The sequence below is a fragment of the Haliotis rubra genome, unplaced genomic scaffold, assembly GCF_003918875.1.
Source record: "Haliotis rubra isolate DU_JTF1 unplaced genomic scaffold, ASM391887v1 Scf370, whole genome shotgun sequence".
NCBI classification, from domain to species: Eukaryota; Metazoa; Mollusca; class Gastropoda; order Lepetellida; family Haliotidae; genus Haliotis; species Haliotis rubra.
Window position 1 is genome coordinate 105,169 of NW_025767047.1, and position 18,449 is coordinate 123,617.

An 18,449-nucleotide genomic window follows, 5' to 3' on the forward strand; every position below is an offset into this window, starting at 1 on the left:
ATAAAACAGCAGAAACACAATTAATAATCAATGCAAATTGAATAATTATACTAGTACTACCTCTATACTAACGTATAAGAGGAACTTAACTAAATATAATTAAGGATATAGTGTGTTGGGAGACACAGGTGCTCTCACGTCCAGCTCACTGGGCTTAAGAAGGAGAGAGTGAAGCACATGGGCTTGGTGGCACCCTCGCTCCCTAATGAGTGATTTCTTTTATTGAAGGGAAAGGGAGGTAACTCGTGGTGAGTACTAATGAGTGATTTCTTTGTATTGAAGGAACTTTGGTCAAACATTGGGAGATATAACTAGTGTTCCACTAGGTTCGCCAGAAGAAGAAGACAAGCAAATAAGCATGAGTCAGGATAAGAAAAAGAACATATGTAGCTAATACATGTCGGAACACCATACAAACAGAACACCATTCAAACACACAGAGGTAAATTACATGTGTCCCTTGCATAGTGTTAAACCAGCCAAGTGGAGGTCCAATAAACACTACATGTCGGAACACCATACAAACACACAGAGGTTAATTACATGTGTCCCTTGCATAGTGTTAAACCAGCCAAGTGGAGGTCCAATAAACACTACATGTCGGAACACCATCCAAACACACAGAGGTAAATTACATGTGTCCCTTGCATAGTGTTAAACCAGCCAAGTGGAGGTCCAATAAACACTACATGTCGGAACACCATACAAACACACAGAGGTAAATTACATGTGTCCCTTGCATAGTGTTAAACCAGCCAAGTGGAGGTCCTATAACACTACATGTCGGAACACCATCCAAACACACAGAGGTAAATTACATGTGTCCCTTGCATAGTGTTAAACCAGCCAAGTGGAGGTCCAATAAACACTACATGTCGGAACACCATACAAACAGAACACCATACAAACACACAGAGGTAAATTACATGTGCCCCTTGCATTGTGTTTAACCAGCCAAGTGGAGGTCCAATAAACACTACATGTCGGAACACCATACAAACACACAGAGGTAAATTACATGTGTCCCTTGCATAGTGTTAAACCAGCCAAGTGGAGGTCCAATAAACACTACATGTCGGAACACCATACCAACACACAGAGGTAAATTACATGTGTCCCTTGCATAGTGTTAAACCAGCCAAGTGGAGGTCCAATAAACACTACATGTCGGAACACCATACAAACAGAATACCATACAAACACACAGAGGTAAATTACATGTGCCCCCTTGCATTGTGTTTAACCAGCCAAGTGGAGGTCCAATAAACACTACATGTCGGAACACCATACAAACACACAGAGGTAAATTACATGTGTCCCTTGCATAGTGTTTAACCAGCCAAGTGGAGGTCCAATAAACACTACATGTCGGAATGCCATACAAACACACAAAGGTAAATTACATGTGCCCCCGTTGCATTGTGTTTAACCAGCCAAGTGGAGGTCCAATAAACACTACATGTCGGAACACCATACAAACACACAGAGGTAAATTTCATGTGTCCCTTGCATAGTGTTTAACCAGCCAAGTGGAGGTCCAATAAACACTACATGTCGAAACGCCATACAAACACACAGAGGTTAATTACATGTGCCCCTTGCATTGTGTTAAACCAGCCAAGTGGAGGTCCAATAAACACTACATGTCGGAACACCATACAAACACACAGAGGTAAATTACATGTGTCCCTTGCATTGTGTTTAACCAGCCAAGTGGAGGTCCAATAAACACTACATGTCGGAACACCATACAAACACACAGAGGTAAATTACATGTGTCCCTTGCATAGTGTTTAACCAGCCAAGTGGAGGTCCAATAAACACTACATGTCGGAATGCCATACAAACACACAGAGGTAAATTACATGTGCCCCCGTTGCATTGTGTTTAACCAGCCAAGTGGAGGTCCAATAAACACTACATGTCAGAACACCATACAAACACACAGAGGTAAATTTCATGTGTCCCTTGCATAGTGTTTAACCAGCCAAGTGGAGGTCCAATAAACACCACATGTCGGAACACCATACAAACACACAGAGGTAAATTACATGTGTCCCTTGCATAGTGTTTAACCAGCCAAGTGGAGGTCCAATAAACACTACATGTCGAAACGCCATACAAACATACAGAGGTTAATTACATGTGCCCCTTGCATTGTGTTAAACCAGCCAAGTGGAGGTCCAATAAACACTACATGTCGGAACACCATACAAACACACAGAGGTAAATTACACATTCTGATTGGTCCATATGTCTAAATGATTGACAATGAACAGCAGTCTAGATCTATGAACTTTGATCATAATCTACTGCAATTTCTGATGGTACCTACTGGCCTGTGTATTTTCAAATGACATTACTCATGTTTATCTTTCTCCACAGATCTAGAGGATTCAGCGATGTCCAAAATGTAACCCGTAGTAATGAATGGATATAAGATTCTGTTGTTATCCAGCTAATTACTAGCCATGTGGAATACCTGCCCGAACATAACCTTGGCACTGGGGCACTGGGAAGCAAACTGTGGTCAGAAACAACTGTCACTTCTGTATACAGTCATCCCTCGCAATAACGCTCTTCGCGATACCGCGGATTCGGTTAAATCGCGGGGTAAACCGTGGCTCCCATAAAAAAGTTGCCCAGTGATCACACATATTCACGTCATCGAAAATAGCACATCAACAAATCCGCTGTCCAGCTCTGGTTAATCACGTTGTAAACTAGTGAAATTCAGTGTGGATTGCAATTAATAGTGTTTATCGTACATATCCATGGTTTTTCAGATGCTTAAAACATGCAGGGTTTTTTCAATAATAATCGATGAACATCGTAATAACTTTATCATAAAGACATGCCATCAGCCGAGTACTTTCAACGTTTGCTGTGATGCAACACAACGCGTGATTGTGCGGGTAAACACCGCCATCCGAGAATGTATGATGTCAGAAAACACATTTTATTTGATTAAATTCAATCCCATTTTCATTCATTAAAACTGTTTACAATAACAACAGAGAAACCATGAGTGAAATGGCATTACCTCATTCCATACAACGTCCGCTTACCACATTCGTGAGGGTCCGTTTTTCACGCCAACCGCGATAGCACCAATTTCACATTTTTCTCAGTAATCACAAACAGATTACAGCTTTGTCATTCACTGACCCCAAGACCCGCGTTATTGACTCATTGAAGTCATACTTGACAATTAATTGCCAACATTTTGTTTTTACAATCAAAATGGCACGTACAGCAGGAAGTCAGCGCTGACTTGTCAAACTGTCTCCTACGTAAAATGTATCCAGCCAGGTAACCCAAAGTGTTTAGTAATGCTAATTATTATGTTAAATATGTTCGTAGAAAACATGCATTATACTTATGCAATAGCAATATATAAGATCTCTGTTAGAATAACTGCTTGACATATAAATTATTCTAATAATGGAATAGAAATTCTTTGATGTTATATTTTCGGATTGTTTTTAACTGAATCACCGGTACATTGGACCAAAACATCGATATGTGCACAACTGATTGCTATTTCCGGCTTAGTTGAATAACAGGTAGCATGACAGGAACAACAATTGAATTATCATGTCTTGTGATGTTTGATTCAAGTTTCATGTACATACATCTATTTTCATTTACAAAGTTAGGTTGTTTTTCACCTCCAACAATACGATATAGTTTTGACTGGGCACAATACACGAAATAGCAGTTTTGTTACGTCCATGGACAATACGATTTTACTTGGCCTTTGTTCCGCGTTATGTAATCGTTACTATAACGCGGATGTCTAACAACGCGGGGGGTCATCCATAGACCCCAAGACCTGGTTATGGCGAGGGATGACTGTACTAGACATACTGTCATGCCTGAGCATTACTGACAATTCAGCAAAAACATATTTCTTCTTAGTTGAACAGCATCAACATTTGTTCACCTTAAATATTAGTTGATCATGGAAAGATTGTCTTTTGTTTGACAACTTACTTGCCACACACTGTCTAAAAAGAGAAGAAAAATGGGTGACTCCTGGCGCTGTTTGGTTATAGCATATGCCGACTTAGAACAACGACTGCGGAAAGGATGTCCTGCCTGTATCCATTCACGTTCCACAAGTGCCTCAAACCTGTAAACAAGAAACTGTATGTAATAACATTATTATCCCCTTTACCAGTATCAATGATTACCCTATGTAAATGTCTTACAGGAAAATGCTCAAGAGCAGTAGTATAGACAATGAGTGACCACCCCCAGGGCTTGAGAAGCAGAATTTGGGTTAAAATGCTAATAATGGAGAGTGGTTGAATTTTCTCATTGTCCTCAATAAGACCTTGAAGGAAAGTGTCTTGTACCATCTGCCCTACGTGTCAGACCATACTTGCAATTGCTTTACAAAACAAATTCATATACTCAGCAAACTTGCTTTCGATTTGCCAAAATACCTTGGCATGTAGATTTATCATATTGCAGCTTACACCCACACACAGACATTTGGAAGATACCACAGCCATGACCTATTAACTGCAGTCATGTGTGAAAAGATGAAAAATATGAAAATGTATATAATGTCAACATCAGAGCAAATACATTACATCAAAGCCATAAATCCTGTATTTCAGCTGTGATTACACGATATAATTGTTTGATTTGTAACAAGAGTCCTCTATAGTGTAGACTGTCACAAACCAAAGGCTCTTGCACACACACAAGGTAAGATATTCTTGTAATTGATTCTAGCATGAATTGGAAGTTTTAATATAAATTGTATATTTATATACTTATCCTATCTCACGACTTGCACCTCTCTCTCTTGCTTCGACTTTTAGTGTAAAGACTGTAAACTTTTTTCCATAGGCCTCCTTGTCCATTCGCCCGTACACTCCATGCTGCTCTCCTTAATTAGCTTCCTATTTCCTAATAAAGCTTGCAGCATGCTCCACTAATTGCCCACGTGACTACCTTGAATGATCATTCTCATCTTGGAGCCAACGTTGTAATCTGAGTAGTGGGGAGGCCGGGTGGGCATCCATCGCGTGAGATAGGATAAGTATATAAATATGTAATTTTCTGAATAAAATTGATATTTTATACTTATCCTGACTCATGCTCTTTTGCTTGTCTTCTTCTTGCGAACATAGTGGAACACTTGTATCTCCCTAATTGAAGCTCCCTTCAATGTAAAATCACTAATTTGTACTCACCACGAGTTGCCTCCCTATTCCTTTGCGCGGGAAAGGAGGCGCCACCCTCTGACCTCATGCTTCACTCTCTCCTGATATAGCGAGCCCAACACTTGAATTTACAGGGAAATCCAAAGTGTTATGTGGGCAGGATGGGAGGGCTTACCTCATGAGTCAGGATAAGTATAAAATATCAATTTTATTCAGAAAATTACATATTTTTCCTTATCCTGACTCATGCTCTTTTGCTTGTAGAATCCTACAGAAACCGTGGTGGAAAAACCAGAATACTTTGTATTTAAATAATTAGTGATTTATATATATATGTAATAACCCCCTACGGGAACTTCATAATGGCACTGAATTAGGATAATTCCTGCTACTATAAACCATGTTTACCAGCTGCCATAGATGGGGTACTACAATAATAATATACTATGATAATAGCAGTAATGGTATAAAAGCGACTCCAAAATGGAGAAGCCACCCAACTGTACATAAACATCAGTACTGGGCTTAAGACTAAGTAGACTTAAGATATGTATATAATTAGCCCTAAAACTCCGTAGAGTTATAAGCTAGATGATACTGGTATGATATATACATAATAATCTCGTGAGACTATGTCTCATCGTCTACGAGGGACTGTCAACTGCTGTGCGAGGACCATGGGACCGAATTGGTGAATACCTGAGACGTCCTCGGTGGTGATATCTCTCAGATAGTGATTAGCAAACACCATGTCGGATTTCCAAAAGCAGCCCTCCATAATGGTATTTAATGAGCAGTTACCGTGTAGAGCGAGTGTGGAAGCCAGTGCTCTGATCTCATGTGGATTAGATGCTCTTGGAGGGTCGAGTCCTGCAGCCTTGTAGGCGTGAAGTATGACAGTTCTTATCCATATTGATATGGTGGTACAAGAGACTTCAGTCTGAGTAGCTGTCGATAGAGGGATGAATAATCGTTTGAGATGTCGTCGCCTCGTTTTCGATCGTCGTAAATAGATTTTGAGAGCTCTGACTGGGCATAGAAATAGGTCCAGCGTATCTTGAGATCCGAGAATTGAGGAGAGTGAAGGAACATGGAATAATCTGTCCGGTTGACCTGGCAATTGATTCTTGGCGATGAAATCCCATCGTAGTCCCATGTGCACTATGTTTTGATTGTCGTCAAACCGTATTCTCTCATAATCTAGTGCGTGAATTTCTGACATCCTGGCTGCCGTTGCTAGGGATAACAGGAACAATGTTTTCTGTGAGAGAAATTCAAAAGTTGTTGATTCCAGTGGTTCATAAGCCTCACTTGTGAGGTGTTGGAGCACTATATTAAGATCCCATGCTGGAGCTCGGAACTTCTGTTTCTGATCCTCCAATCGGAATGCACGTAGTAAAGCCAGTAACTCTGGTGTTTTGGTTAACTTGACACCCATTCTCATAGTTATCACAGAACTAAGCGCGGCAAGATATGTTGACAATGTCGAGCCTTTTAAATGTTTATTTTGGCGTAAGTAACACAGATAGTCAGCCACTTGTGGATGTGTAGCATTTCTCGCTGTACATCCCTTTTTAGCTGCGTAAGTTTCGAAACTGTGCCACTTGTCGTCGTACAAGTTACGTGTAGAATAGCGTAAAGCAAGCGTGACTGCTTTCACAGCTATGGCTGAATAACCTCTCTTGTTTAGACACACTTTAATACAGTCCATACGTGAAGTTGGAATGCTTCTGGGTTTCCGTGCGCTTGTTTGGTGTGAGGATGTATTAGTAGATTCGAGCGCTTTGGTAGCTCTAGTGTTGGTTGTCCGATTTCTTGAATTAGAATGGGAAACCACGTTCTCGCTGGCCAGTAGGGCGCGACCAAAATCAGTTGGAGGCTCTGTGTTTGTCTGATTTTCTGTAACACTTGTGGGATTAACGCTGGCGACGGAAACGCGTACGCGTTGAGGCCTTCCCAGGATATCCTTAGAGCGTCCGTTGCCCACGCTTGTGGATCCGGGATCCAGTCCGGTTGGCGAGATGAGCTCCCCAACCTTGGAGCGACACGTCTACATAGAGATGGGTTTTGAATTCCGGCTCTGTTAAATAAATGCCTTCGCAGACATTCGACCTCCTGGTCCACCATAGTAGATGAGGTCTGATGTGTTTCGGTAGACTGAATGGCTGTAGGTCGTCCAGATGAGCATTGATGAAGACCTGTAACGGACATAACTGTAGTCTGCCTCTGACTGTCATGTCTTGGGCTGACGTGAGGACACCCAACAGACTCTGCCATTGTCGTAGTGGTAGCGGAGAGAGTAAGGCTTGTGGGATGGTCTGTTGGATCTTGAGCCATCGGTCTTCTGGTACGACGATACGGTTCAGTGTCGTGATAAATCGAATGCCTAGAAATTGCAGATCTTGCGTTGGTACTAGGTCCGACTTGAGTGAGATACTAACCATCCTAGCTGTGTTAGTAGCTTGATGATGAAGTTTAACTGTAGTTTGAGATGCTGTGGATCTTGTTCTACTTGTATCCCGTCGTCAAGGTAAAACTCACTGCGTAGCCCTAGACGATGTAGGTAGGTGACGATAGGTTTCGTTACTCTTGTGAATAACCAGGGGGCCGATGATATTCCAAATGGGAGTACTTTCCATTGATAATGCAGCCCGTCTTGTATAAACAGTAGGTATTTCCTGGATTCGGGATGTATCGGGATGTGTAGATAAGCATCCTGCAGATCTATACTGGCCATGTAGTCCATGAGACGAATTAGGTGCCGTAGTTGAGGTAGATGTATCATGCGAAACGTTGGCGGTTTGCATAGATAATCTCTGTTGAATGTGCTCATGTTGTAAATGAGTCTGTATTTCTCCTTGGAGTTTTTCTTGGGCACTAGGAAAACTGGGGAGTAGAAGCCTGGTTCGATGTTTACTTGATCTAGTACTTCTATGGCCTGCTTGGTTAGGAGAGATGTAACAGCCTCTCTTAACTTTGGTAGTTGTTGCGCCTGGAAGTCGAACTTGTGAGGGTTGACTGTCAGCGGAGGCGTGGCCTGTAGTTGGATTCGATATCCGTGTTGAAGAATGTTGGAGACATAAGGGTCTTGTAACATTCCCAAGTTCTCCCAGTGCAGTTGAAGGCGTCCACCCACTTGTGACGGTAGTACTGGAACGCTGGGGGTGGAAGACTCCAGGTTGGGAACCTCTGGGTGCCCTGCCTCTTCCTGATCCTCCTCTGTAGTTGCCATATGGGCGACGAAAAGAATCTTTTCCTCTGGAGCTGGCCATCTTCCTATCCCGTGCTTTCTGTAATCCAGTGAATTTAGATTTCCCTGAATATCTCTGTGAAGTCTGCCTGATGACGCTGGCTAGCGTGTCCATCGACTTTATCATAAGGACTTCTCTAGAATCCTTGGTGACTTCCTTAGAGACTTTATCTATTCCTCCGTCGAAGATGGATGGCGTAGACCACGGGGGCTGTGTAGAGTGGAGCTGTAAACTGCTCACCCCAGCTGCAGGAAGCGAGGAGGCCTTGACGACGAGCCAGAGTTAGTGCTGCAGAGACTGATGTGAGATGATCCGTTAGAAACTGCTGGTCCTTCTTTTGCATAAGTAGGGCCGAGTAGATCATTCTGTCATCCTCAGATGTCGAATCTCGAAATCTGGATATAAGAGTCTCATTGATCGTTCTAGATCTATTAAGGCCGAAGAACATTCGCCTTGTCATGGTTTCGATCTGAACCAGCTTGCGGTCGTCAATCTTATAGTTCTTATTCTTGACATCGTTGATCACTTTGTAGTTGTCATCGATCTCTTGTGCCTTGAAAAAGGGGTCCATATTATGAGTTGAAAACTTCTTTGCATTGAACTGTGGTAAGTGTGGCTCTTGGACTTTAGTGGCTTTATGGAAGGCTGTGTCCAGATTCTGTGGGACCGTAGTAATCGGTCGATCGGAGGTAGGGTGATGTTGTCTGCATCGCCCTCCCTCATCACGTAAGTGTGTGCCGGATTACCGTTCTTGGACGGTGAGGCTAGGTCCAGGTTATTAACCATCCAATAGCGTATCTCAGCGTCGGAGAATATGACGCCTCCATCATCTTCTATAACGGGATCGCTTATAAGAGGTTGATGCTCTTCCGATGGTGACCTGTATGCTTCTATCTCTGTGCAGGACGACGACACCAGAGACCTGACTGGGGACTTCCATGAAGACTTGTGCGGCGAACGGTGTGGTGACCTGCAAGGCGATCGGCGAGGTGGACGAAGAGGTGATCGGCGTGGAGAACGCCGAGGAGATCGTCTTGGTGAACGAGCTGACGAGCTGTGTCTAAATGGTGACCTTCGTGGCGATCTATGTGGTGAACGTTGATAGCTTCGCGAAGCTCTTGGAGAATCCCTCGATGGCCTTCTAGACGAAGATGACTTGGAGCCTGTAGCTGGTGCCCTTCGCTAAGCTTCATCTGAGTCCGGTCCTGGGGAGCGACGACTTGACCTTCGCGCAGGCTGAGGGGTCCGAGTCAGAGTCCGGGGATGAGATGATTTTTCTTTTCGAGCGTCCTCGTGCGTGTTGATCATCAAGGTCCGAGGTAGATGACGATCTAGACGGCCTTCGCGAAGGCTGTACATCTGGGTCCTTCGCCGAGGTGGTCTGTGACTTCCTTTCGCGGAGGTGGCATTGTAGTGGCCTCTACGTTGACGGGGGGTCCCTCTGGGGTGTTGTCTACGTTGGAGCCTTCGCGAAGGCTCAGGTTCTGGGCTGGTATCGGTCCTCCATCATCTTCATGATCTGCCGCATCAGGACGGTCTGTGAAGATGTAGTCGGTGCCCTCTCTGCGTTGGTAACGACGAGGCCCTCAGGAAGATCGTCCGCCATCAGCGTTGGTACATCAGGCTGCATGGCGATCTGCGCTGACGTCACTGTAGCCGACACCGGTCGTTTCTTGTGGCGTAGATCGGGTATGATGATCGGCTGATCATCATACAGGCCCAGTTCTGCAACGGGAACAATCTCGGCTGAGAAGGTTCTAGAAGACTTCGTTGATTTCCCCTTGGAGGTAGACGCTGCCCTGGGGGTACGGAGTCTGCGTTGAGATGATGTCGAAACCCTCTTAGTCTTTGGCTGCGACGACGGGATGTCTGGGGATGCAGGACGCTTCATGGAGACGGCGGACTGCATCCCACGCCTCTCCTCCAAGGGTAACTCTAGTGGAACACCAGACGGGAGGGGGTCGTCCGACAGCAGTTGACTGGCTAGGGGTTCCGATGTATCGGCCATGGCTAAACCTTGTTTGCATGACCTATCTGCTGCACGTCTCAAGACGCAAAGATAATATTTATTAAATGCAGAATTAGACAGATTAATACAATAACTGAACGTTAAGAAAACGCACATGGCGTAGTACAGCTAGGGCATATTAAATGCGGATCAGCAGCAGAAAAACGTAATCTACAAATAGTACAGATTTTCATCAACGTAAACTTGCTGAACAAACACGGCGTCCCGTGAATAAACAGCAGAAATACGATTAATTATCAATACATAATTGTAGAAGGATACTAGCTACACCTCTATAGAAGACTGGGGCGGTGGGGTAGCCTAGTGGTTAAAGCGTTGGCTCGTCACGCCGAAGACCCGGGTTTCGAATCCCCACATGGGTACAATGTGTGAAGCCCATTTCTGGTGTCCCCCGCCGTGATGTTGCTGGAATATTGCTAAAAGCGGCGTAAAACCATACTCAGTCAGTCAGTCTATAGAAGACTATAAGAGGTAATAAACTAAGAATAATCAAAGGATATAGTGTGTAGGGAGACACAGGCGCTCTCACATCCTGCTCACTGGGCGAAGAAGGAGAGAGTGAAGCATGAGGCAAGAGGGTGGCGCCTCCTTTCCGCCAGCTCTCTGCCCTTAGAAGGAAGAGGGAGGCAACTCGTGGTGAGTACTAATTAGTGATTTTACATTGAAGGGAGCTTCAATTAGGGAGATACAAGTGTTCCACTATGCTGCAAGAAGAAGAAGACAAGCAAAAGAGCATGAGTCAGGATAATGAAAAATATACAATTTATATTAAAATTTCCAAATTTTTAAACTTATCCTATCTCTTGACTTGCACTTATCCCACGGTTGGACGGCGGGCCGCAGATTACCATTCTGTCTGGACAGTGCGAACAGCTGGTCTTGGAGCTGTGTGCACTGATGACAACCGTAGATAGAGATTACAAGGGAGGCCTGTTACGCATGCACGCAACTCCTACTGGGTATGCTTGTAGTGGGTTCTCCGGGAACCCCTTGGCTTACTAATCACAACGACTCCCAGGGAGATGGGTGCTCTCGAGCGATGTGGTGTTCGGCCGCAACCTTGTACAAGACAAGGGACGCAACTCGGCAAGTAGGTCTCGCCTAGCCACGATTTACAAGGTACCCCCGTAATTAAAGTCTTGCGACTAGAATCGGGCCAGCCCCTTCTTCAAAAAGACCGAGGCAGGTGAAAGAGAAACACAACTCGGCATCTCCAAGGTTTAACGTTCAGTTCCCGAGCAGCGTCAAATTGACCCTCACTTTGGAGCCCGACAACTTTGGAGGCAGAACGCAACGAAATCCACTGGAATTTGGGAGTGTCACACTTCACTGACGTAATTGCTCTGTGGAGTAGAGGTCAGTAAGCGTGAATGTCGAACACCTCTGCATCGTCATAATGATTGTGCCTCAGGTCCATAGGGCCACGCTAGGTGGCCGTATTCCGATGCCTTGGTATGGAGGCCAAGTGAAGTAGTTCTTAAACCCATATAATGAGAACAAAAGGTTGAGATCCAGTTCAACTTTTATTCAGTAAATACAAGGAAGCAGTAAAGCGAATGCGGAACCGTCCCTCATCCGCGTTGTTGGGCCCGATGTAAGCTGCTGAGCCATTACAAGAGGTCCGAACTGGTGTAGACCCTGGACATCAGTGACAGACAGGTCTCGCAGGTAATGTGAAGAGAAGACTGTATCAGAACGCCAGAAGCAACCTTCCATGATAGCTGTCAAGGAGCAGTTGCTATGGAGGGCCATCGTCGAGGCTAGTGCAAGAGTCTCATGAGGATTGGAAGCGGCTGGAGGAGGCAACCCTGCAAAGGTGTAGTCACGCAGGATCGTGGCACGCATCCAGAAGGCCAATGTGGACCGGGAAACCTCAGTTCTTGAAGCGGTCGACAAGGGTATGAAGAGGCGCTTCCGTAGCCGTCGACGATCCTTGGAGGCAGCAAGGTAAACGTGTAGAGCCCTAACAGGGCAGAGTGTCAAATTGGTAAACATCCGGTCCAGTTGCCCTGGCAGTTGGTTTTTCGCAATGAAGTCATAGCGGAGACCCAGGAAAGCCTTGCCATGCTTCTTCCGCCGAACCGCACCCGATGGACATCAAGCACATGCAGTTCAGATATACGAGCAGCGGTAGCCAAAGCTACCACGAAAGAATGTCTTGAATGTCACTTGGTCGAAGTCCTTGTCTTTTAAAGGTTTCATAATCTGTAGAAATCATATGACGAAGGATGACGGACAGATCCCAGGCCGGAGGTCTGAACTTCCTGGACTGGTCAGAGAATCTATAGGAGTGTAGTACACTCTGCAAATCGAGAACAGTGGAAATCTTTGTGCCTGTGGTGGTAGCCAAAACCGAGTTGATGGCGGCTAAGTAGGTAGCTAACGTAGTACCCTTGAGTTTCTTAGTAGTGCGGAGAAACTCAGCAACGACCTGAGCCGAGGTGGAAGTGGGAGATGCAATTCCCCTAACCTTGCAATAGTTTTCAAACTTCTTCCACTTGTTGTCATACAAGGAATGGGTCGAAGTACGATGAGCTGAAGTGATAGCTGTGGCTACTGGGCGAGAGTAGCCCTTAGCTATGAGAGACCTCTGAAGATGCGCCAAACGTGTAGATTGAGGATCTGAGGTGACCCTTGGCGCAGTTCCGTGTGAGGGTGAAGAAGTAGGTCGTCCCGGTTGGGAAGCTGTACTGGGTTTGGCTCTGCCAGGCTTCTTATGTTGATGAACCTTGTGGCAAACAGATCTATTTGAGGCCGTGATAACGGGTAGATCATCGACTGAAAGATCTGAGGCAGTAACTTCCACTCTGTCGGGGACGGTCGGTTGGATCAGGACAAGGCATTCGCATGTGTCTGGCTCTGGCTACGATGTTAAGTGAGTCGATGAGATGGAAGAACCTGATCGCCCATTGTAGCAGATTCGCCGAGCCTGTCGAGCCTAGATGATTTATATACCAAACCACTGTCGAATTGTCTGATTGGATCAACAGACTGGTTGATTGAAGCTCTGTTGCCCAATGTGAGATGGCTTTAATTACCGCCTTGAATTCCAGCTCGTTTATATGAAGTACCCGTTCGTCGGATGACCACAGCCCGGCCACTTGGTGGTCGAGGAAGTGAGCTCCCCAACCCATGAGGGATGCATCGACGAATAGGTGATGAGTTGGTGCAAAGGGCATCATAGAGACTCCGGCACAAACATTCCGTTTGTCGAGCCACCATTGAAGGACTGGACGAAGCGGTTCTGGAAGGCAAAATTCCACGGGGCCGTGGAAATTCCAAATGGTAGGACTTTCCATTGGAAGGTACTTCCGGTGTTCTGGATGTATCGGAACGTGAAGATAAGCATCCTGAAGATCTAGGCTGATGAGGAAGTCTCCCTTCTTCAGGATGGTGCGTAAAAGGTTGATCGACACCATCCTGAAGTGAGGTGGTGGAAGCAGGAATCGGGCATTGATCAACTTCATATTGAAGATGAGCCAGAGTTTTGTTGGAATTTTTCTTTGAAACCAAGAAGATGTGAGGGAGTAGAATCCTGGAGTGACGGGCGATGGACCTACAAGCTCTATCGCGAGTTTGTCTAATAGCATACCTATTGTGGATTGCAGAGTCTGAAACTGGTCCACAGGATATGAGCGATGAGCCGGATGCGACGTCAGAGGTGGACTGCCAATAACGGGTAGCTGATAGCCGTGAAGTAGCAGGTTGGTGATGTACGGATCTCTGAGGATGGTCCAATTCTGGGTGAAGATCTGTAATCTCCCGCCTACCGGAGTGTTGTAAATCAGAACGACTGGGGCGGAAGGAACGGGAGGAACCACCACGGCCAGATCTGTTTCCTCTGCCACGGCCTTGAGTGGATGCGCCACGAAAAAAATTGCGTAAATCTGGATTGGTAGGGGTGAACTGTGCAGTTTGACGCTGTTTTAATGAGTCCTGGAGCTGTAACTTCTGTTTCTTTAACAGTTCAATCGAGACTTGAAAGTGGGTTTCTTTATCAACTTTAGTAGATACTTCATGGATGCTAGCATTGAAGAGGGAGTCAGTAAACCAAGGCTGGAGAAACAGTTCTGTTTTAATCGCTCCTCCCATGAACAGATGTTAAGGGGTGCACATCGGCGAACAGCAAGAGTGTAGCCCAAGAAATGAGACAACTGATCCAGGACAATTTGGAACTGGTCCAGAGCTAAAGTCATGCATCCTCGGATGTAAGCATCTTGATCAGAATAAGTATGCTCCAGAGCAGTGTTAACAGCGTCAACTGCTGCAATCACGCAACTAATAGATGGCAACGTCTTTCTCACAGCTGAATCCATGTGAGCCAAATCTTGGTCCTCAATAAGGTAGGTCGAAGCAGCTTGTTTGCCACACAAGGTTCCAATATCCTCATCAACTGTTGGAGCCTTAGAGATTTTTGTTAGGCCGTAGACATGAGAGGTAGACGGATTATATCTGGGAGCAGAGAATCCGTCCTTAATTCGTTCAGGCTCTTGAAACCATCATTTAGTGTACTGGATAATTTCAGAATACAAGGTCGAAGTGGTAGGGTGATGGTAGACCAATCCCGATTCCTAAGAGTATAAGAGTGATCCAGGTCATCTGCTGAAGTACTCAAGGGAAGTTGGAGCTTCTCAACAATCCAAAGGAGTACCTGAGGTGTCTCAACTGCTGCAAAGCTACCCCCAGGGGTAGATAACTCAGAGTGAGCGGGAGATGCAGGCATGGCTATTTGGACTGGATCAATCTCAGGAGGTGGACCAGATGAAGAGCCAGGAGCTACCGAAGCCGGATGGGCTGGAGTAGAAGGCTGTATTTTGTTCCAGGCTGAGGTTATGGCCCTAATCATCATATTTAGATCTGGAGTCGCTGTAGGAGTGGGATTGTTATCAGGTTCCCATGACTCAGCGATGATCCTAGAGTGAGTCGAAGGATTCTCAGAGCGTGTAGACGGAACATCGTAAGAGACTGTAGGCCTATTAGTGGAATCAGAGCAATGATCACCCGAACGTCGGTCAGAGGAACTGTATCGAGATCTCGACGTGGTAAGTACCGGAGTAGGTGGTAAGCCGGTGATCTGGATTCCCTAGTATGGCTAGGTGATCCGGTATGATATGAAGAACTAGTCTAGGTCGCTGTAGTTCTAGTTGGTGATCTGGTTCTGATTGGAGCTCTGGTTTCGACCATCTGAATAGGATCGGCCATGAGATGTGGATCTGTACGGTGATCCCGATTGGTCAATGGCTCTGTAAGGTGATCTAGATCGTATAGGTGACCTGGGTTGGAAAGATGATCTGGATTTGTAAAGTGATCTGGATCGATTCGAGGCACTAACAGGAAACTGTGATCGTGATCTGGATCTATAAGGTGATCTGGTTTGCAGTTGCGATCTGGCTTGATTTGGTGATCTAGGTGGTTAGGTGATCAACTTTGATGTTGTGATCTGGATCGGTTCAGTGATCTGGATTGGTCTGGCGATCTACTTCGATGTTGTGATCTGGATCAGTTCATAAATAAAGGCGACCTAGATCGGTCCGGTGATCTGATTCGAAGTTGTGATCTGGATCCATTGGGTGATCTGGATCGGTCCGATGATCTACTTCGATGTTGTGATCTGGATCGGTTCGGTGATCTGGATCGGCTAGGTGATCTGGATTGATCAGGTGATGTGGATCATACTTGTGCTCTGGATCGTGACTGTGATCTGGATCGATCCGGTGATCTAGATCGGGTTTGTGATGGTTATCTGGATCGTGAAGGTGATCTAGAATGATGTGTTGATCTGGATCGGCGATTAGGTGACAAAACCTGAAGTGTTGATTCATGATGAACGTCCCCCGGCGACGCTGTTGTAGCCAGCTCCGTCCAGTTCCATGAACTGTGGGGGAACAGTTGGCTGGTTGAACGCAGTTGGCCAGGCTCCAAACAAACTGAGACAGTCGAGGGGATATGTACCGATGATCTGGATGATGATAGTGTCAATCTAAGGTCCCCTGGTAGTGTAGATGGGACAGGCAACGATGAATTATCGATCACAACCACCCGCGAGTGATCTGACGCTATGGAAGGAGGTGATTGATGCGTACGAAATAGGTGCCGAACGTCCTCAGATAAGTAAGAATCTGATGAAGCGTCCATAAAATCCTCTTGAACCGCAGACGCCGCTCTTCTTGCGCGAAGGTACGATTTTCTGTCGCTGTAACTTGATACGCTTGGCGGGAGTGGGATCAGATTCTGTTGATTTCCTGTCCCTATCGGCGATTCTCCCGGGAGCAAACACGAAGGTAGGCCTTGATATCCTCATCTTTTTAGTGAATTACACTTGCCACATCGTTTGTTCCAGTTACATTGTCCAATACAGTCACTGCAAGACGAGTGAGGGTCGAGGGACGTATAATTCGTCTTGCATTGAGCACAAACTTTCCTTTTCCTTGACTGATTATCTGTTTTCCCCCATGATGTTAGGGTGAAATAATGTCCCTAATATACAGCACGTCCACACAGTCGTGCGACAAGAAAGAGAATGATCATTCAAGGTAGTCACGTGGGCAATTAGTGGAGCATGCTGCAAGCTTTATTAGCAACTAGGAAGCTAATTAAGGAGAGCAGCATGGAGTGCACGGGCAAATGGACAAGGAGGCCTATGGAAGAAAGTTTACAGTCGTTCCACTAAAAGTCGAAGAAAGAGAGAGAGGTGCAAGTTGCAGATAGGATAAGTTTAAAAATTTCATCAATTACTTGAGCTGTCTGTAAAAAACTGATTTGACAGTCACATCAACACAGATGCTAATATATATGAAGCAGCAATTCTTTATCTGGTGCTGGTGTTATCCACATGTATTTATCAGCCACTACTTACATGACTAAACCAACATGTCCAGGACATATCCCAGGACAAAACAGGAGGAATGGCAGTGATGTATTGGAAGTTGAACTGAACTTATTCTGCCTGGTGTTTTTAAAAACTATTCACCTAATCATATACTAACCAACTGGGCTGATTTAGTTCTGGCTGAAATAAAGCAAACAAACAGCAGAAGAGTATTACCCTGTTACAGTCCTGCAGTCATGATCGAGAATAAGCTGGGCAATTGAAGTCACTTGCAGTGTCGTGTCCAAACCCTCTGACCCATGAACCAACACAGTGGCTCCTGCAAAGTTTACAAAACTCATTGAAACATGTGCAGTGACATGACTCAAAAGTTGTTTGCATTGCACAAACATTGTACTTCATCAGTGTATCTACCCTGGATATACAGGTAACAGCTGGAAAACAAAGGGACAGACACTGGACAAAGGATTCTGTCAGAATATTGATATGATACATAACATGTACCGCATAGATACTAACAATGAAGTTTGATGTATGCAACAAAATATGACATTTACATAATAAGAAGAATACATGCCAAAGCAAAGCTTTCTGAGTGATGAAATGTGATGAATATGCATTTTGGGAGGATTTTAGAGCATGGTTTGAACATTGTAAAAGTTTTACATGATACAAAAGAGACCTTACCTAAGTATACAAATCATATTCACAACATTATCATTGTGTTGTTGTCAAAATGAATTTGAAGAGAATTAACAACATGTTCCAAATAGCAAAGATGAAATTTTAACATATCATAAAAAACAGCTTATGCGTTGAACCCCACTTCCAACAACACATATACCAATCTTAATGATTAAAACAAGAGTCATCAGAAGATGACATACCCCACCGATCATCATAAATTTGAAAGAACAAATCATCTGACAGTTACTTAAAGTCCAACTTGATGAGAGAATTTCTGTCTAATCTGTCCATCCATATACAAGAGTAGTTATTGAGCTATCAAAACAATAACATCGAATTGGGATTCGTAACTTTGTGCTTCTATGTCAGGACAAACCAATATCAATGTCAAAGAAAAAACTACAAATTTTAAAAATCCCTAAGGGCAGCAGTTGACAACCTTGTTTTTTGTTTGGGCACAGTTTTATGAAAGA

At 44.8% G+C, this 18,449-nt stretch overlaps 1 protein-coding gene across 1 annotated transcript in view; it reads right to left on the minus strand.

Moving 5' to 3' along the window:
* Nucleotides 1–18,449, minus strand: part of LOC124285918 (myotubularin-related protein 9-like) — a 176,492-nt gene that overhangs the window by 88,720 nt on the left and 69,323 nt on the right. The window contains exons 9-10 of the mRNA XM_046722196.1: nt 17,506–17,608; nt 3,997–4,135 (exon numbers count right to left, since the gene is read on the minus strand). Coding sequence (XP_046578152.1) covers nt 3,997–4,135; nt 17,506–17,608 — 242 coding nt within the window. The remainder of the gene's footprint in view (nt 1–3,996; nt 4,136–17,505; nt 17,609–18,449) is intronic.